This window comes from Sceloporus occidentalis, unplaced genomic scaffold (genome assembly GCF_023333645.1).
Source record: "Sceloporus occidentalis isolate IW3139 unplaced genomic scaffold, rSceOcc1.0.p SCAF_155, whole genome shotgun sequence".
In the NCBI taxonomy this organism is placed as follows: domain Eukaryota; kingdom Metazoa; phylum Chordata; class Lepidosauria; order Squamata; family Phrynosomatidae; genus Sceloporus; species Sceloporus occidentalis.
The window spans coordinates 2,224,636-2,238,662 of NW_028317135.1; the positions used below are offsets into that span (position 1 = coordinate 2,224,636).

Below are 14,027 nucleotides of genomic sequence, written 5' to 3' on the forward strand. Positions count from 1 at the left end.
ATTACCTTAAAACCGTTACATATGTGTTTGGAATTTATCCTTGGTCACCCTAATAGCCAGGTGTTACCTCCTAGATAGTAACTCAGGCCTTGGTAGTCTTACCATGTATCCCCCATTCCAAGTTACATTCCTAAAGATATGCAGCGTCTACTCATTAACTTCCTCATGGAAGATAACATTAATTGTATCATATATATGCTGAAACATCATTATACATGAATATTCCTTTGTTTTCAATTATTGAGGGAACAAGGACAAAAAAATAATCACTATATGATTAAGTAAAATAAAAATGGCTCTGACTCCATTTTGTGTTTATGTAAAATACAGAATATGTGGAATATGTTTTCTATCATAAAATATCTGACAGCGTGTAGAGCTCTACGTGATTTGTGTACACGATGTTTGCTGCAGCCATCGTGCAGACCTTCCCTGGCTGTTGGAGCTCATTTAGAAGTCTGATCTGACAGTTGTGGAAGGTCTGCGTAATGGATGCAGAAAACCTCTGGTGTTAAATGTACCTCCTCCTGGCTGCAATGGAAGTTGTGTATGCAAAATGTGTAGAGCTCTACATGTTGGCTGGTGCTTAGTGTGGGTGGTGTTTAGAGGTCTACATGAATGACGTAGAGCTCTACATGCTGCCTGGAGTAAGCACTGGGGAACTCAGAAGTAGTGGTAAGGGGGGGGGATCCAGGTCCCCCACATTTTTGTGGTGGATCTGTGTGTTGTCTTATAGTAAGACCTATTTGAAGTCTGATTATAAGATGACCCCGATTATAGGATGAGGGGGATTTTCAAGAGCATTTGCTTTTGGAAAAAACCTTTTCTTATAATTGAGCAAATATGATTTATTGGTTCAAAGAATGTCATGGAAAAAGGTTGGCTCTTGTACATGTTCAGTTTATGAAATCTGGCACTCGTAGAAGAAAGTTTGGACATGCCTGCCTTACACTATCCTTAATGTGACTTTGCCACAATCTTCAATAATAACATCTCTTTCATCTACCATTGTCATTAACTTAATTAATATCTTCAATTGCTCCCTCACTACTGCAGGTGTCCCATTGTCCTTTCTGTTATCTCTACATTTCTTTTATTTGCAAACTGATATAATCCTTTGGCTTTTAATACCAGCTGTAAGCTCACACAGATGTATCTATTGTCCGCTGATCTCTTGTTTTAGATTGTGTAAGTAACTGCCTTGTATCTGTGTTTATATGGATACCTGCACGTTTGGTTAAACTTGATCTTTCCGAAATTGAACTCCTCATCTTACTTCCCTTTAATGTGAAGATTTCCCCATCAATGTTAATGGTGCCATCATTTGTTAGTTTACCTGTGCACGCTGTCTTGGTGTCACTGTTGATTGTGAGGTTTTGTTCACAAACTATATTCAGGTTGTCTATAAAAAGCGTCATGTCCATCTTAACACTATTGTCCACATGTGCCCCTTCATAACAGTTTACCACTAAGGCTCTTGTTCATGGCCTAATTATCTCTAGTCTTGATTACTCTTAACCGTGTCACCCCTCTACAGCGCCCATGAATGCTGCTGCCAGACTTATCTTGCTCTCAGAGTGCTGTAGTAACGTCTCTGCCCTCTGTCAGTCTCTATCGGCTGCTTGTGTGCTCCAGGTTTATTTTTTAAATTATCATTCTTGTTTTTAAAGCTCCTCACAGTAGGGCTGCAAGTAATGATTATTTTCATAATTGATTATTTTGTAGAATAATTTTAGTATTTGATAAAGGAATAGGTGTGTGAATAGTCTTATTTAAAACAATGTAATAAACAAATGTTACAAAGAAACAGTAGAATAAAAATAAATGTTTGATAAAATATATTTTTTTTATTTCCCAAGCAGCCACTCCAGTTATGCACATTTGAGCCCAGGTTTGCCACATTGTGTTTTAGATCTGTCACATTGCTCCTCGGACGTGCCGCATTGCCCCTCCTCACAGATACGCCATTGTGGACCAATCGCATATGCTTTATATATCCTATATGCCTTATATACAACAAGATCTATCATTCCCTCATTGAGTCACAGACGTGTTTGCATCACAGTGACACCATAGTTTCATAAATAAGTACTGTTTTTGAATCTTGACTGACCCCTGGATTTTGATTCCCTTTAGTTTGTCCCCCTTTACATCTAATTGCATCCTAAATTAACTTTATTAAAATAAACTAACCCTCAGTCCTCATGATTAAATGAACCCTAAATACCCCATTAACCACAGCATTTTCTACATTAATCATTAAGGCCTCATGAAGTGCAACTGCCCTTACATTAACCTTAAAGACATTATTAACAATAGCTGCCTCTAAATTAATCTTCACCTCCACAAATTGTCAGCAGTCCAAATATTATTTTTATAATTGGTCAGATTACTTAGTTGGATGAATGTAGCAGCCATGTGGTTCTGGGAGAAGGAAGGGGGCGGGGCCAGCTGTCAAAGTGATTACAGGGAGGTACTGGTAAGTGGGAGCTGCTGCTGGGAGTCACTGAAATGGATTATATATAATGAGTGTTATTTTGTCAGTGTTTGCTCTAAAAGCCTCACTTTATAATTGATACATATCCAGTCAACTAATTGATGATGAGTTTAGTAAAATAATTTTAGAATTGTTTTGATGAGTTGTTGCAGCCCTATTTACAACATTGTACATTAATGCTATCTCATAAGCTTTTAGCTTTTGCTAGTACCTCTCATGTAATACTTTTACTAATGTGTCAGGTCCATCTTTTACAGTGGCACTTTTATTACACCCTATATTTTCTATAGATTGCAATCTTGTTTTAGGAGGGCGTTTGTCACTGGTTGTCTGTTAGTCATTTGGTAATATTACATGTTACTTGTTATGTATTGTCTACTTATTGTACAGTGCTATGGAATTTGATGGTGATATGTAAAACAATAAATAGAATAATATGTATGATGTTTGGATATCAATGTTTCTCTGGTTCTGTGTTTAACCCCTTGATGACAATTGCTGGTCTGGGCACGTCATGGAAATTCAAGTTGACAATGACAAATGACGTGCCAGGACTGGCACGTCTTTAAATGGGTGCAGAAAGCGATATATTTTCGCTTTGTGCACTGAAACAGCGTTGCTGTAATGCCTCGACCTCGAGGTATTCAGCAATGCCGTTATCGGGGAAAAAAGGGGCCGTCTCTGGCCCCTCCCAGGGGCGTCAACATCCGCCATCCGACTGTTTTAAAAGCGTTTAGGAGGCGATCAACGATCGCCTCCTTAACTTACATGTTGTTGCTGGAATGCCTTGATCAGGAGGCATTCAGCGACAACAAACACTTACCTGGGGATGGACTGTGACTGCTGTGGTGATCTTTGCCATGAGCAAGATGGTGGTGGCTGGTGGAAAAAAAACCAAACACTAAAAAGTTTGCTCCAGACCCTCTAGAGAACTCTGGCTCCACTTGCAGGTTGAATGTAGGTACAGCATTCAACCATGCAACTCAATGGAGCTTAGCTTTCTAATCACAGTGTGATTAGAAAAAAAATAAATAATAAAATAAAATTAATAATTAGAAATGAAATAGTAAAAAACCAATAAAATGTAAAAATAAGTTCACACTGATGTCACTATCAGGGGAACCTTCAAGTAGAAAAAAAGTTTAAAAAATGAAAAATAGGCAAAAATAAAAAAGAAATAATAATAAAAAAAAAATATATATATATATATATTTGTGAGCAAGTCCTAAAATTAGTACATTAGCTTAAAACAATTTTTGCATGGAAAGTTAAAATACTGGCATATTAAATGCCCATGGGGTGAATTGAATTGGCCGGGTTCAACAAGGTCCCAATTAACACAGGGGGAAGGATGGCCACACATGTAATTTCCAATTAGAAAAATGCACAATTATCAAATGTGGCCTTTTATTTCCCCCAAAAATGACAAACCCATGCATGTGGGGTATTACTGTACTCAGGAGATGTTGCTGAACAGATATTGGGGTGTAAGCGGCATATACCAGGAACTGTAAATACATACATAAAGTAGGTGTGTGTGGGGAAAAATACACACACAAAAATACTACAGCAAACTTTAAAAAAATACTGGTGGTAAAATGTGTGCATGCAAAGAGTTAAAATACCAGCATTTCAAATACCTTCTGACTACCACAAAGTTTGACAAAGACTGATGGTAGATATGGTGTAGGGCTGCAACAACTAATCGATAAAATCGATAATGAAAATAGTTGCCAACGAATTTCATTATCGATTAGTTGAATCGATTTTTGATTATAAAATGAGGGTTTTTTCAGAGCAAATGCTCTGAAAAATACATCTCATTATATAATCTGTTTTAGTGACTCACAGCAGCAGCTCCTACTTATCAGCCCCTCCCTGTAATCACTGTGACAACTGGCCCCGCCCCCTTCTCCTAGAAGGCCAGAACCTCATGGCTGTGACACTCATCTAACTGTAAGTATAAAATTAATATTTGGGCTGCTGAAAGTTAGGGGAGGTGGGGTTTAATTTAGGGGCAGTTATGGTTAATGGGGTGTTTAGGGTTAATTTGAGGCAGCTGTGGTTAATGGGGTGTTTGGGGTTAATTTGAGGCAGTTGTGGTTAATGGGGTGTTTGGGGTTAATTTAGGGGCTGTTGTGGTTGATGGGGGTATATAGGGTTAATTTAGGGGATGCTGTGGTTAATGGGGTGTTTAGGGTTAATTTAGGGTAGTTGTGTTTGATGGGGTATTTAGAGTTAATTTAGGGGTAGTTATGGTTAATGGGGTGTTTAGGGTTATTTTAATGATGAGGACTGAGGGTTAATTTAATAAAGTTAACCTAAGGCGCGGTTAGAGCTAAAGGGGTGCAGACTAAGGGGCATCTAAATCCTGGGGGCAGTGAAAATTAACCCAGTACTTATTTATAAAAGTATGGTGTCAGTGTGCTGTGAACAGGTCTGTGACTCTGAGGGGACTATGAGATATCTGGGGGTATAAGGCATATCTGGGGAGGATGGAGTGACATATCAGGGGGTATAAGGCATATACGATATATAAGGCATATGTGGGGGGGGTAGAGTGGCATGTCTGGGAGGCAGTGTGGCATGTCTGGGGAGGATGGAGTGGTGTATCAGGGGGTATAAGGCGTATCAGGCACAGTGGCATATGTGGGGGTAGAGTGGAGTGGCATATGTGGGAGGCAGTGTGGCATATGTGGGAGGCAGTGTGGCATATGTGGGAGGCAGTGTGGCATGGAGTGGCATATGTGGTATATGTGGGAGGCAGCGTGGAGTGATATATGTGGGAGGCAGTGTGGCATATGTGGGAGGCGGAATTGAGTGGAATATGTGGGAGGCAGTGTGGTATATGTGGGAGGCAGTGTGGAGTGATATATGTGGGAGGCAGTGTGGCATGATATATGTGGGAGGCAGTGTGGCATATGTGGGAGGCGGCGTGGAGTGGCACATGTGGGAAGCAGTGTGGAGTGGCACATGTGGGAGGCAGTGTGGCAAGCCTGGGCTCAAATGTGCATGTGGGAGGCAGCGTGGAGTGGGATATATGGGAGGCAGCGTGGAGTGGTATATGTCGGAGGCAGCGTGGAGTGGTATATGTGGGAGGCAGCGTGGAGTGGTATATGTGGTAGGCAGCGTGGAGTGGTATATGTGGGAGGCAGCGTGGAGTGGTATATGTGGGAGGCAGGGTGGAGTGGTATATGTGGGAGGCAGGGTGGAGTGGTATATGTGGGAGGCAGGGTGGAGTGGTATATGTGGGAGGCAGGGTGGAGTGTTATATGTGGGAGGCAGGGTGGAGTGGTATATGTGGGAGGCAGCGTGGAGTGGTATATGTGGGAGGCAGGGTGGAGTGGTATATGTGGGAGGCAGCGTGGAGTGGTATATGTGGGAGGCAGCGTGGAGTGGTATATGTGGTAGGCAGCGTGGAGTGGTATATGTGGGAGGCAGCGTGGAGTGGTATATGTGGGAGGCAGGGTGGAGTGGTATATGTGGGAGGCAGGGTGGAGTGGTATATGTGGGAGGCAGCGTGGAGTGGTATATGTGGGAGGCAGGGTGGAGTGGTATATGTGGGAGGCAGGGTGGAGTGGTATATGTGGGAGGCAGCGTGGAGTGGTATATGTGGGAGGTAGGGTGGAGTGGTATATGTGGGAGGCAGCGTGGAGTGGTATATGTGGGAGGCAGCGTGGAGTGGTATATGTGGGAGGCAGCGTGGAGTGGTATATGTGGGAGGCAGGGTGGAGTGGTATATGTGGGGGGCAGCGTGGAGTGGTATATGTGGGGGGCAGCGTGGAGTGGTATATGTGGGAGGCAGCGTGGAGTGGTATATGTGGGAGGCAGCGTGGAGTGGTATATGTGGGAGGCAGCGTGGAGTGGTATATGTGGGAGGCAGCGTGGAGTGGTATATGTGGGAGGCAGCGTGGAGTGGTATATGTGGGAGGCAGCGTGGCATATGTGGGAGGCAGTGTGGCAAGCCTGTGCTCAAATGTGCATAAATTGGGGGGGCTGGTTGGGAAATAAAGACAAGAAATGCATTTTATCATTTTTCTTTCTTTTTATTCAGCGTTTGTATTTAACATAATTTGTTTATTAAATTATTTAAAATAAATGAAAAATGTACATTTTTGTATCTGATTAATCGATTAATAGAAAAAATAATGGGCCAACTAATCGATTATGAAAATAATAGCCCTAATATGGTGCATGGAAAGCGTTAAAATACAATCATTTGAAATTCTCTGGGGTGTCTATTTATCAAAAATATATGGTTTTGTTGGGCACACTGAAATGGTTTGGCTCAAAGATGTACCAAATAGGGCATGGGCAGTGGATCCTCAAATGTCAAAGTTCAATATAGAAAAATGCGCATGTCCCAAATGTTTGCCCTCAAATAGCCATGCAAAATCATTCATGTGAGGTATCGCTGTACTCAGGAGATGTTGCTGAACACACATTGTGGTGTTTTATGATAGTGACATATACAAGAATCTGTTTATTCATACCTAAAGTAAAATGTGTGTGAAAAAAACAAATGCCAAAAAATTAGTACCATAAAGTTTGACAAAGGATGATGGTAGAATAATTTTTCCAAAATATGACTTGATGGGGTAAATTGCATGGGCTGGGTTTAAAGATACCCGAAATGGTACATGGAGGGAAGAATTACCAGATTTGGAAAAAATGGCTTTGAAATAGCAAAACGCTACCTGTACTTATAGCACCATAATGTGCAGAAAAAAGTAAAAAACAATTGGGTATTTGTAAACTCAGGACAAATAGTAGAATCTATTTAGCAGGTTTTTTCATTTCCTTTTATAGATAAGTAAAGGATTTTTCCAGTAAAAGTTAGAAACAGTCATTTATTAAAAAATTTGTCAACATATTTTATAAAGTTTTTAATACTAAATAATATGATACAATCAAAACGATGTCATCTAAAGAAAGCTCTTCTTGTTGTGAAAAAATCAATATATAATGTGTGTGGGTTCAGTAAATGGGAAAGAAGAAAATTAGAGCTAAACATGAGCAGCGCAGAAATGTTAAAATGGCGATTGTCACGAAGTGTACAAAAAGTAGAATTAGCCTTTGTCATGAAGGGGTTAACTAGTGGTAAAGCTGAATATTATGGTAGACTGGTGGAGGATCCAAGGGAGTATAAGAAATGGATGGCAATGATTTTGAAGGATAGGATTGTCAGAAAATTAGAATTTAAAAGGAGTTGTGCAGGTTTACTCTGTGTTATAATCGGGTTGTCTTATAATCAGGCTTCAAAGGTGTGACTATGAGACTAAGATGCTGATTATCTCCATTGTTGTAGGGGACTTGGCTCTTCCTGTGTTATGAACCCACTTGTCCCCCTTTGTCATGGGGCACAGTGGCATATGGGGCTATAAGGTATTTCTTGGGCAGAGTGTGGAGGTTGTGGGCAGATGTGTGTGTGTGTGTGTGTGTGTGTTGACAATCTTCTCAATAGTGGCTTTTATTTCAAAGAAATAGTTTAAATGAATTAATATGTAGTGGTAAAACATTTTCTTAGAAGCTTGTGTTATATTTTGGATTTATACATTTGTACTACATAAGAAATCAGATTCTTGTGGGTTGTCTTATTATGGTGCAAGTATGGTAATTGGAAATTAGTAACCAAGATAAGCGGATGTAGGGGCAGTTGATATTGATAATGTGTTTTTCATGAAGGTATCTGATATTGGTTTTATAGAACAATAAATGAATAGCAGAAGGCAATGGTTGAGTGACAGGAGGCAGAAAGGTGTAGTTAATGGTTTCTATTCAGTGGAATGGAGCTCTAGTCTCTCTGTTTTTCTCTTTTGCGCGATGTCAGGTAATGTTTATAGTTTCTAATACTGTGGGTGAGGTTTTATGTAAAGAAGTAGAACCTGCTCAGTAGTAATGCTAGTAATGCTCTTTACTATATATCCCGTTTGAGTCTTGAAGGTGAGAAAATGGGCCGATAGGCTGAAATATCTGTTTATATAATCAACTCTTTGTTATACAGATGGTAGTTTGCAGAGAATACCACGGGTCAAGAAATGCAAGAGAAAGTCCAGAGTGCAGAGATCTGTGATTGGGAATGGTGGCGGTTCTGACCCAGATAGGGGCAGAGTCTTGGAGCACTACTTACAACTGAAGAGGTAGGCGTTGGCCCTGAAATGAAGTGTGTGTAATGTGTGGTCTTTGAGCGTCTAACCTCTTTAATCCTAGGGGTTTATTTGTACATGAAAGGCCGGTGCAATTTAGTGATTCTAGTGCTATGTTGGTTTGGAGATTATGCTCTTTTACTGTGAATAGTGTACCGATGTAAACTCTATATAGTTTTTTCAAGGAGAGAGAGAGAGCTTTCTTTTGATACCATTGGCTGAAAAGTTAGAATGAGATATATATTAACCCCTTAACGACCTTTACCTGTTCAGGACTGTCATTGAAAAACGTTTGCTTAATGACGTTTGACAGTCCTGAACCGTCAAAATAAACTAAGCTTAGAAAGTGATTGACGATAACTTTCTTTGCTTAAATGGTGTTACTGTAATGCCTTGATGTTGAGGCATTCAACAAGGCTGAGCTTGGCATTGGGGGCCATGTCTGGCCCTCACTGGGCCGTCAACAGCTGCAATACATTGTATGGTGGCGGCTGCCTGTTTTAAAAGCGTTTAGGAGGCGATCAACTCCTGATTGAGGCATTTAAGAGACACCAAACAGTTACCTCTGGATGGGCTGTGACCACTCTGGAGAGTGGTCACAGCTGCAGTTTTTGGTGATCTTTGCTATCAGCAAGATGGCGGTGGCCCTGGGGACCCCCCCCCCCCAATAAAGATGAAAGAGTTTGCTAGATGGTCTTCAGACCCTCTAGAGAACTGTGGCTCCACTTGCAGGTTGAATACAGGCACTGCACTGAACCATGTGAGTAAATGGAGTCCAGCTTTCTAATCACAATGTGATTAGTAAAATGTTAAATAAATAATAAAGGGGGAAAAAAAAGTGCAAACATTTAAAAGTAATTATGTAGTGGTGTTACTAGATGAACCATGTAGTACCAGCAAAATGTGTCAAAAAAAAGGTGGTTAAATAAATAAATGGTTTATGTCACGGAGCTGGCTAGTCCGACCGACTACCTCCGCTGTCTTGTGCTCCCTTAGCCTGGGACAACACACTTTCCCCGGTTCCCCAGTCACTAGCCGAGACTCAGTGTAGGGTAAAACCAAACGAAGACTGATTTATTTTGGACACACGGGGCTGGATATATCCAGCAAAACACACATTAACATAAAACAAGATATTGGGACACAAACCGCCCCCTTAATCTGCCTCCCAGAGACAACAGGGGTAGTAACGGGATTAACAATACAATAGGTGTGTGTGTGTGTGGGGGGGAGACTGATTTATACAATATTAAACATCAAAGAATGGTGGTCACTCCCTGGTGGCAGATCCTGGCTGTCTGCTGGAGATAATCCCCTCAGCCAGTGATGAGATGATACTGCTGGGGGTAGCCACAGAAGTCTCTACAAACCCAGGGCCCATAGTCAATAGGGAGGAGGCTGGCAGTCAGGCTTCTCCAGTGGTCCCAGTGATGGAGGCTTCCGTCACAGTTTATTTTGAGCAAGTGCGAAAATCTCTCAAAAATATCCACAAAGGGTAAAAATAAAAGCTCTTGAAATAACCAAGTGTTGTCTAATGTTAAAAAAATAGCTGATGGGGTTAAATTGGAGTGGCAGAGCTCAAAGATAGGGCATAGGTATAGAGTGACCAAAATGGAGAAAGAGCTGACTTACCAAATGTGGCATTTTAAATCTTAAAGAACACGACAAATCCATGCATGTTGGGTATCACTGAACTCAGGCGATGTTCCTTAACACACATTGGGGTTTTGTTTGACAGTGACATATACCAGAACCTGTATATTGTTAGGGATATTAATGAGACAAAATAGGCAAAAGCAATATTTTATCACATACGCAAAATAACGACGCTATCAAATATTGTAGTACCACATCCACAATATGAGTTTAAGGAGATACCCTATATTTTATCTCCGATCCTAAATTCTTTCAGATCACTGAAAATTATAATTCAAATTAGATAGATATCGCCACGATAGTCAATCAAAAATATTTCTTTATTGTGAATATAATTTATAAAATCTATGTATGAGTCACACAGTGCATAATCTAAAACACAACGTTCTTAAAACATGTCAAAAATGAATCAATTCAAATACAATATATTAACGATAGTTATCAATATGAATTAGTAGTATATGAGTCTAACACACAATTAATTTCCAGTCCACTCAGCAACCAAAAATTTATAATAATCAGGGAAGTAATAAAAATATCACTATCTCTCTAATATTAGTTCAACTAATAGACACAATTCAATTATTTGTAATTTGTTATAAGAGTATTAGTGAAATTCCTAATAGATGCAAATAATGTCAAACTTCATCTATAGGTAAAAATACCTTTTCATTATTGTTATTATCACGGGTTATAAGCTGCAGTCTCACAAGCCGCCATATACAATAATGCAATATGGTACTTCCCAGAAACAGGGAATTCTATATGAAGAAGACAAAATTCTTGTCTATTCAGAATATTAAAAAAATTATAATTACTACCACTTGTTGCTGTTGTCCCACCGGTCCTTGTAGAAATTAATCCAGGTTCATTGGCAATAAATTAAGTGGAAAAGAATATAACTTTCTGCCAGTTATATAGGTTAGAACTCAAAGTAACTCCAAGAGTGAAATATGGTGCCAGAATCTTAAGATTCCAATTCTGTGGGGTAAATTTGGTGAATAAGTCCGTCCGGGTCTGTCTGTTTCAGGGTGTGATCTTTTTAAGGTCCCTTTTTTTTTTTTTATTTATTTTTTATTATCCAAGAGATAAGCTTAAAAACAGAGCTTATTATTATAGCCTCTGGCTCTTGATTGGAATCCTCCAATCATAACGGTAGGTTTTACCCATTATAATTAGGATTTCTACTCATATTTACACCGTTGTAATTTCTTAATTTACCTGTGAGAGACGCTCTGGTCTCAGAATTAACTTAAAACCATTAAATATGTGTTTGGAATTTATCCTTGGTCACCCTAATCGCCAGGTGTTACCTCCTAGATAGTAACTCAGGCCTTGGTAGTCTTACCATGTATCCCCCATTCCAAGTTACATTCCTAAAGATATGCAGCGTCTACTCCTTAACTTTCTCATGGAAGATAAGATTAATTGTATCATACATACTGAAACATCTCTATACATGAATACTTCTTTGTTCTCAATTATAGAAAGAACAAGGACAAAAAAAAAAATCATCACTACATGATTAAGTAAAAATAAAATGGCTCTGACTCCATTTTGTGTTCATGTAAAGTATAGAATATATGGAATACATGTTTTCTATCATAAAATATCTGACAATATCTATAACTAAAGTTGAATTTAGTGTGAAAAAATGTTTAAAATAAAATAGTATTACAAAGTTTGACAAAGTGTATTTGTATAACTGTTGCATGGAAAGAGTTGAAATAACAGCATTTGAAAAACCCCGGGGTGTTTAGTTTTCAAAAATATATGGTTTGAATGGGTTAAATCGAGTTAACTGGTTTCAAAGATATTTGAAAGAGGAGATGAAGGCAGAATGACCAGATTTTATACAGAAAGGTTTAGAAATCATAAAACGCTGTTTGTAGTTATTGTCTTATGACTTACCCAATTATGTTTAGGCTATTTTTTGTATTTCTAAACTTGGCCCAATTAGTAGATTCTATTTAGTTAGTTTTATGACTAGTTTTATTAGGCGAGTAAAAGATTTGTCCAATAAAACCCATAAAATGTTTTATATTTTAAATATTTTCACCATGTTTTTAATTTCTTTAAGGTAAATAAGATGATATGATCAAAATAGTGGTATGTGAAGAAAGCTCATATTGTCCTGAAAGAAAAATATATAACTTATGTGGGTAGACTAAATGGGTGAGGAGAAAATTACACCTGAACACAAGCACCACAAAATTATAAAACCAGCCTCGGTCTCACAGGGTAGAAAAAGAACAAATGACGTTGGTCATTAAGGGGTTAAGAATTAGTGAAATTTAGAAAACCCTGATATTGTTCTCATTGTTTTCTCTGTTACAGCTCTGGATGGATACCAGATGGGACGGGGAAATGGGTAAAGGACCAGAATGTGGAGTTTGATTCTGATGAAGAGGAACCGTCAGCACTTCAACCTCCTTGATTACTGATTTATAGAAGTGTAGCTAGAGCTGAATATCTTTTACGTGTTAATGGCGGTGTTTGAAGCATTTTGGGGATCCTATTGGATGAAGCGTGTAGTGCACCAAAGAGAAATATTTAGAGGAGAAGTGTATGACATGATGTTTGTACTGAAGATTGGAAGAATACAGTGGGATGTGATTATAACTTTTTGGAGTATATTTCCATACTTTGTCAAGTTAAGCCACCGATTATTTATCTGGATTATAGTCTGTTATGTTTAGTCATAGGTTGTGTCGATATAGTGTATACATTTTTGAGCTGCTGTATGTGTCACCAGAAATGTGCGCCTGTCTCTATGTTCTTTCAATTTGTTGGATTGTTTAATATTTTAAATTTATGTATAATGTTTCGATAGGTTGTATTGTAAACTAAATCAGTATTTCTGTTGTAATAATCTGTAAGGGACCAATTTTGTTATGGTTTTGAGAGGAATGGTGTAGGTAGAAATGTGTGTAAGTGATATACTGGGTAATTGTTTTAAATGAGGGGGGGAATGTAGTGGTATATCTTTTAATGGAGTAGTGATGGGGTGTTTGGATGATAACAGTGGATTTGGATATGTTTACTAAACTGATTGGAATGATTTGATTATTCAGTGTGACTCACAGGACTTATTGTTTCCAAGTCCTTCCTTGCCGGCCCATTTTATAAAGTTGATGAATGTTCCTGCCTGCTTAATTTACTGATGTCATTAACGGAAGAGAATTGTTGAGGGATCGTAATTGTGGAGGGATCTGAATAATTTAGAAAACGTCAGACACAATCCATTTATAAGTTATTTAATTATCTTTATTGTAACCAGGGTTTAGATAATTGGTTTGTTTCACTTTGTTTACCTGCTTCTTACATTAATCATATTAAATTAGAAAATTGTTTGTCATGAGTATTAAATTAATGCAAAACATGCAATTCCAAGTGCTCTTAGATTGACCCTAAACCCTTAATTAACCATAGCTGCCTCTATAATAAACCCTAAAGACTCCATCAACCATAATTGTGTGTGGAATCAAGTAGGGTTGCAAGTAATAATTTTAGTAAATGTGTAGTTGGCTGATAATTTTGTTTGTGATTAATGGATTCGTTGGATAAGAAAATGAAGTTAAATAGAATCAGCAGAATAAACACAAGATGTATTTCTTGACTTTATTTCCCAACTTGCCCCCCCCCCCCTCCATTTATTCACATTAATGGACATGCTTGCCATATTGTCTCCTAGACATGCCAGTCCACTGTAGACACACATGTCATTC

At 38.8% G+C, this 14,027-nt stretch overlaps 1 protein-coding gene across 1 annotated transcript in view; it reads left to right on the forward strand.

Moving 5' to 3' along the window:
• LOC149280531 (sodium channel modifier 1-like) overlaps positions 1–12,736 on the forward strand; it is a 57,530-nt gene extending 44,794 nt beyond the window's left edge. Inside the window, exons 6-7 of the mRNA XM_089500503.1 lie at positions 8,502–8,637; positions 12,637–12,736. Coding sequence (XP_089356629.1) covers positions 8,502–8,637; positions 12,637–12,736 — 236 coding nt within the window. The remainder of the gene's footprint in view (positions 1–8,501; positions 8,638–12,636) is intronic.
• Positions 12,737–14,027: the final 1,291 nt, after the last annotated feature.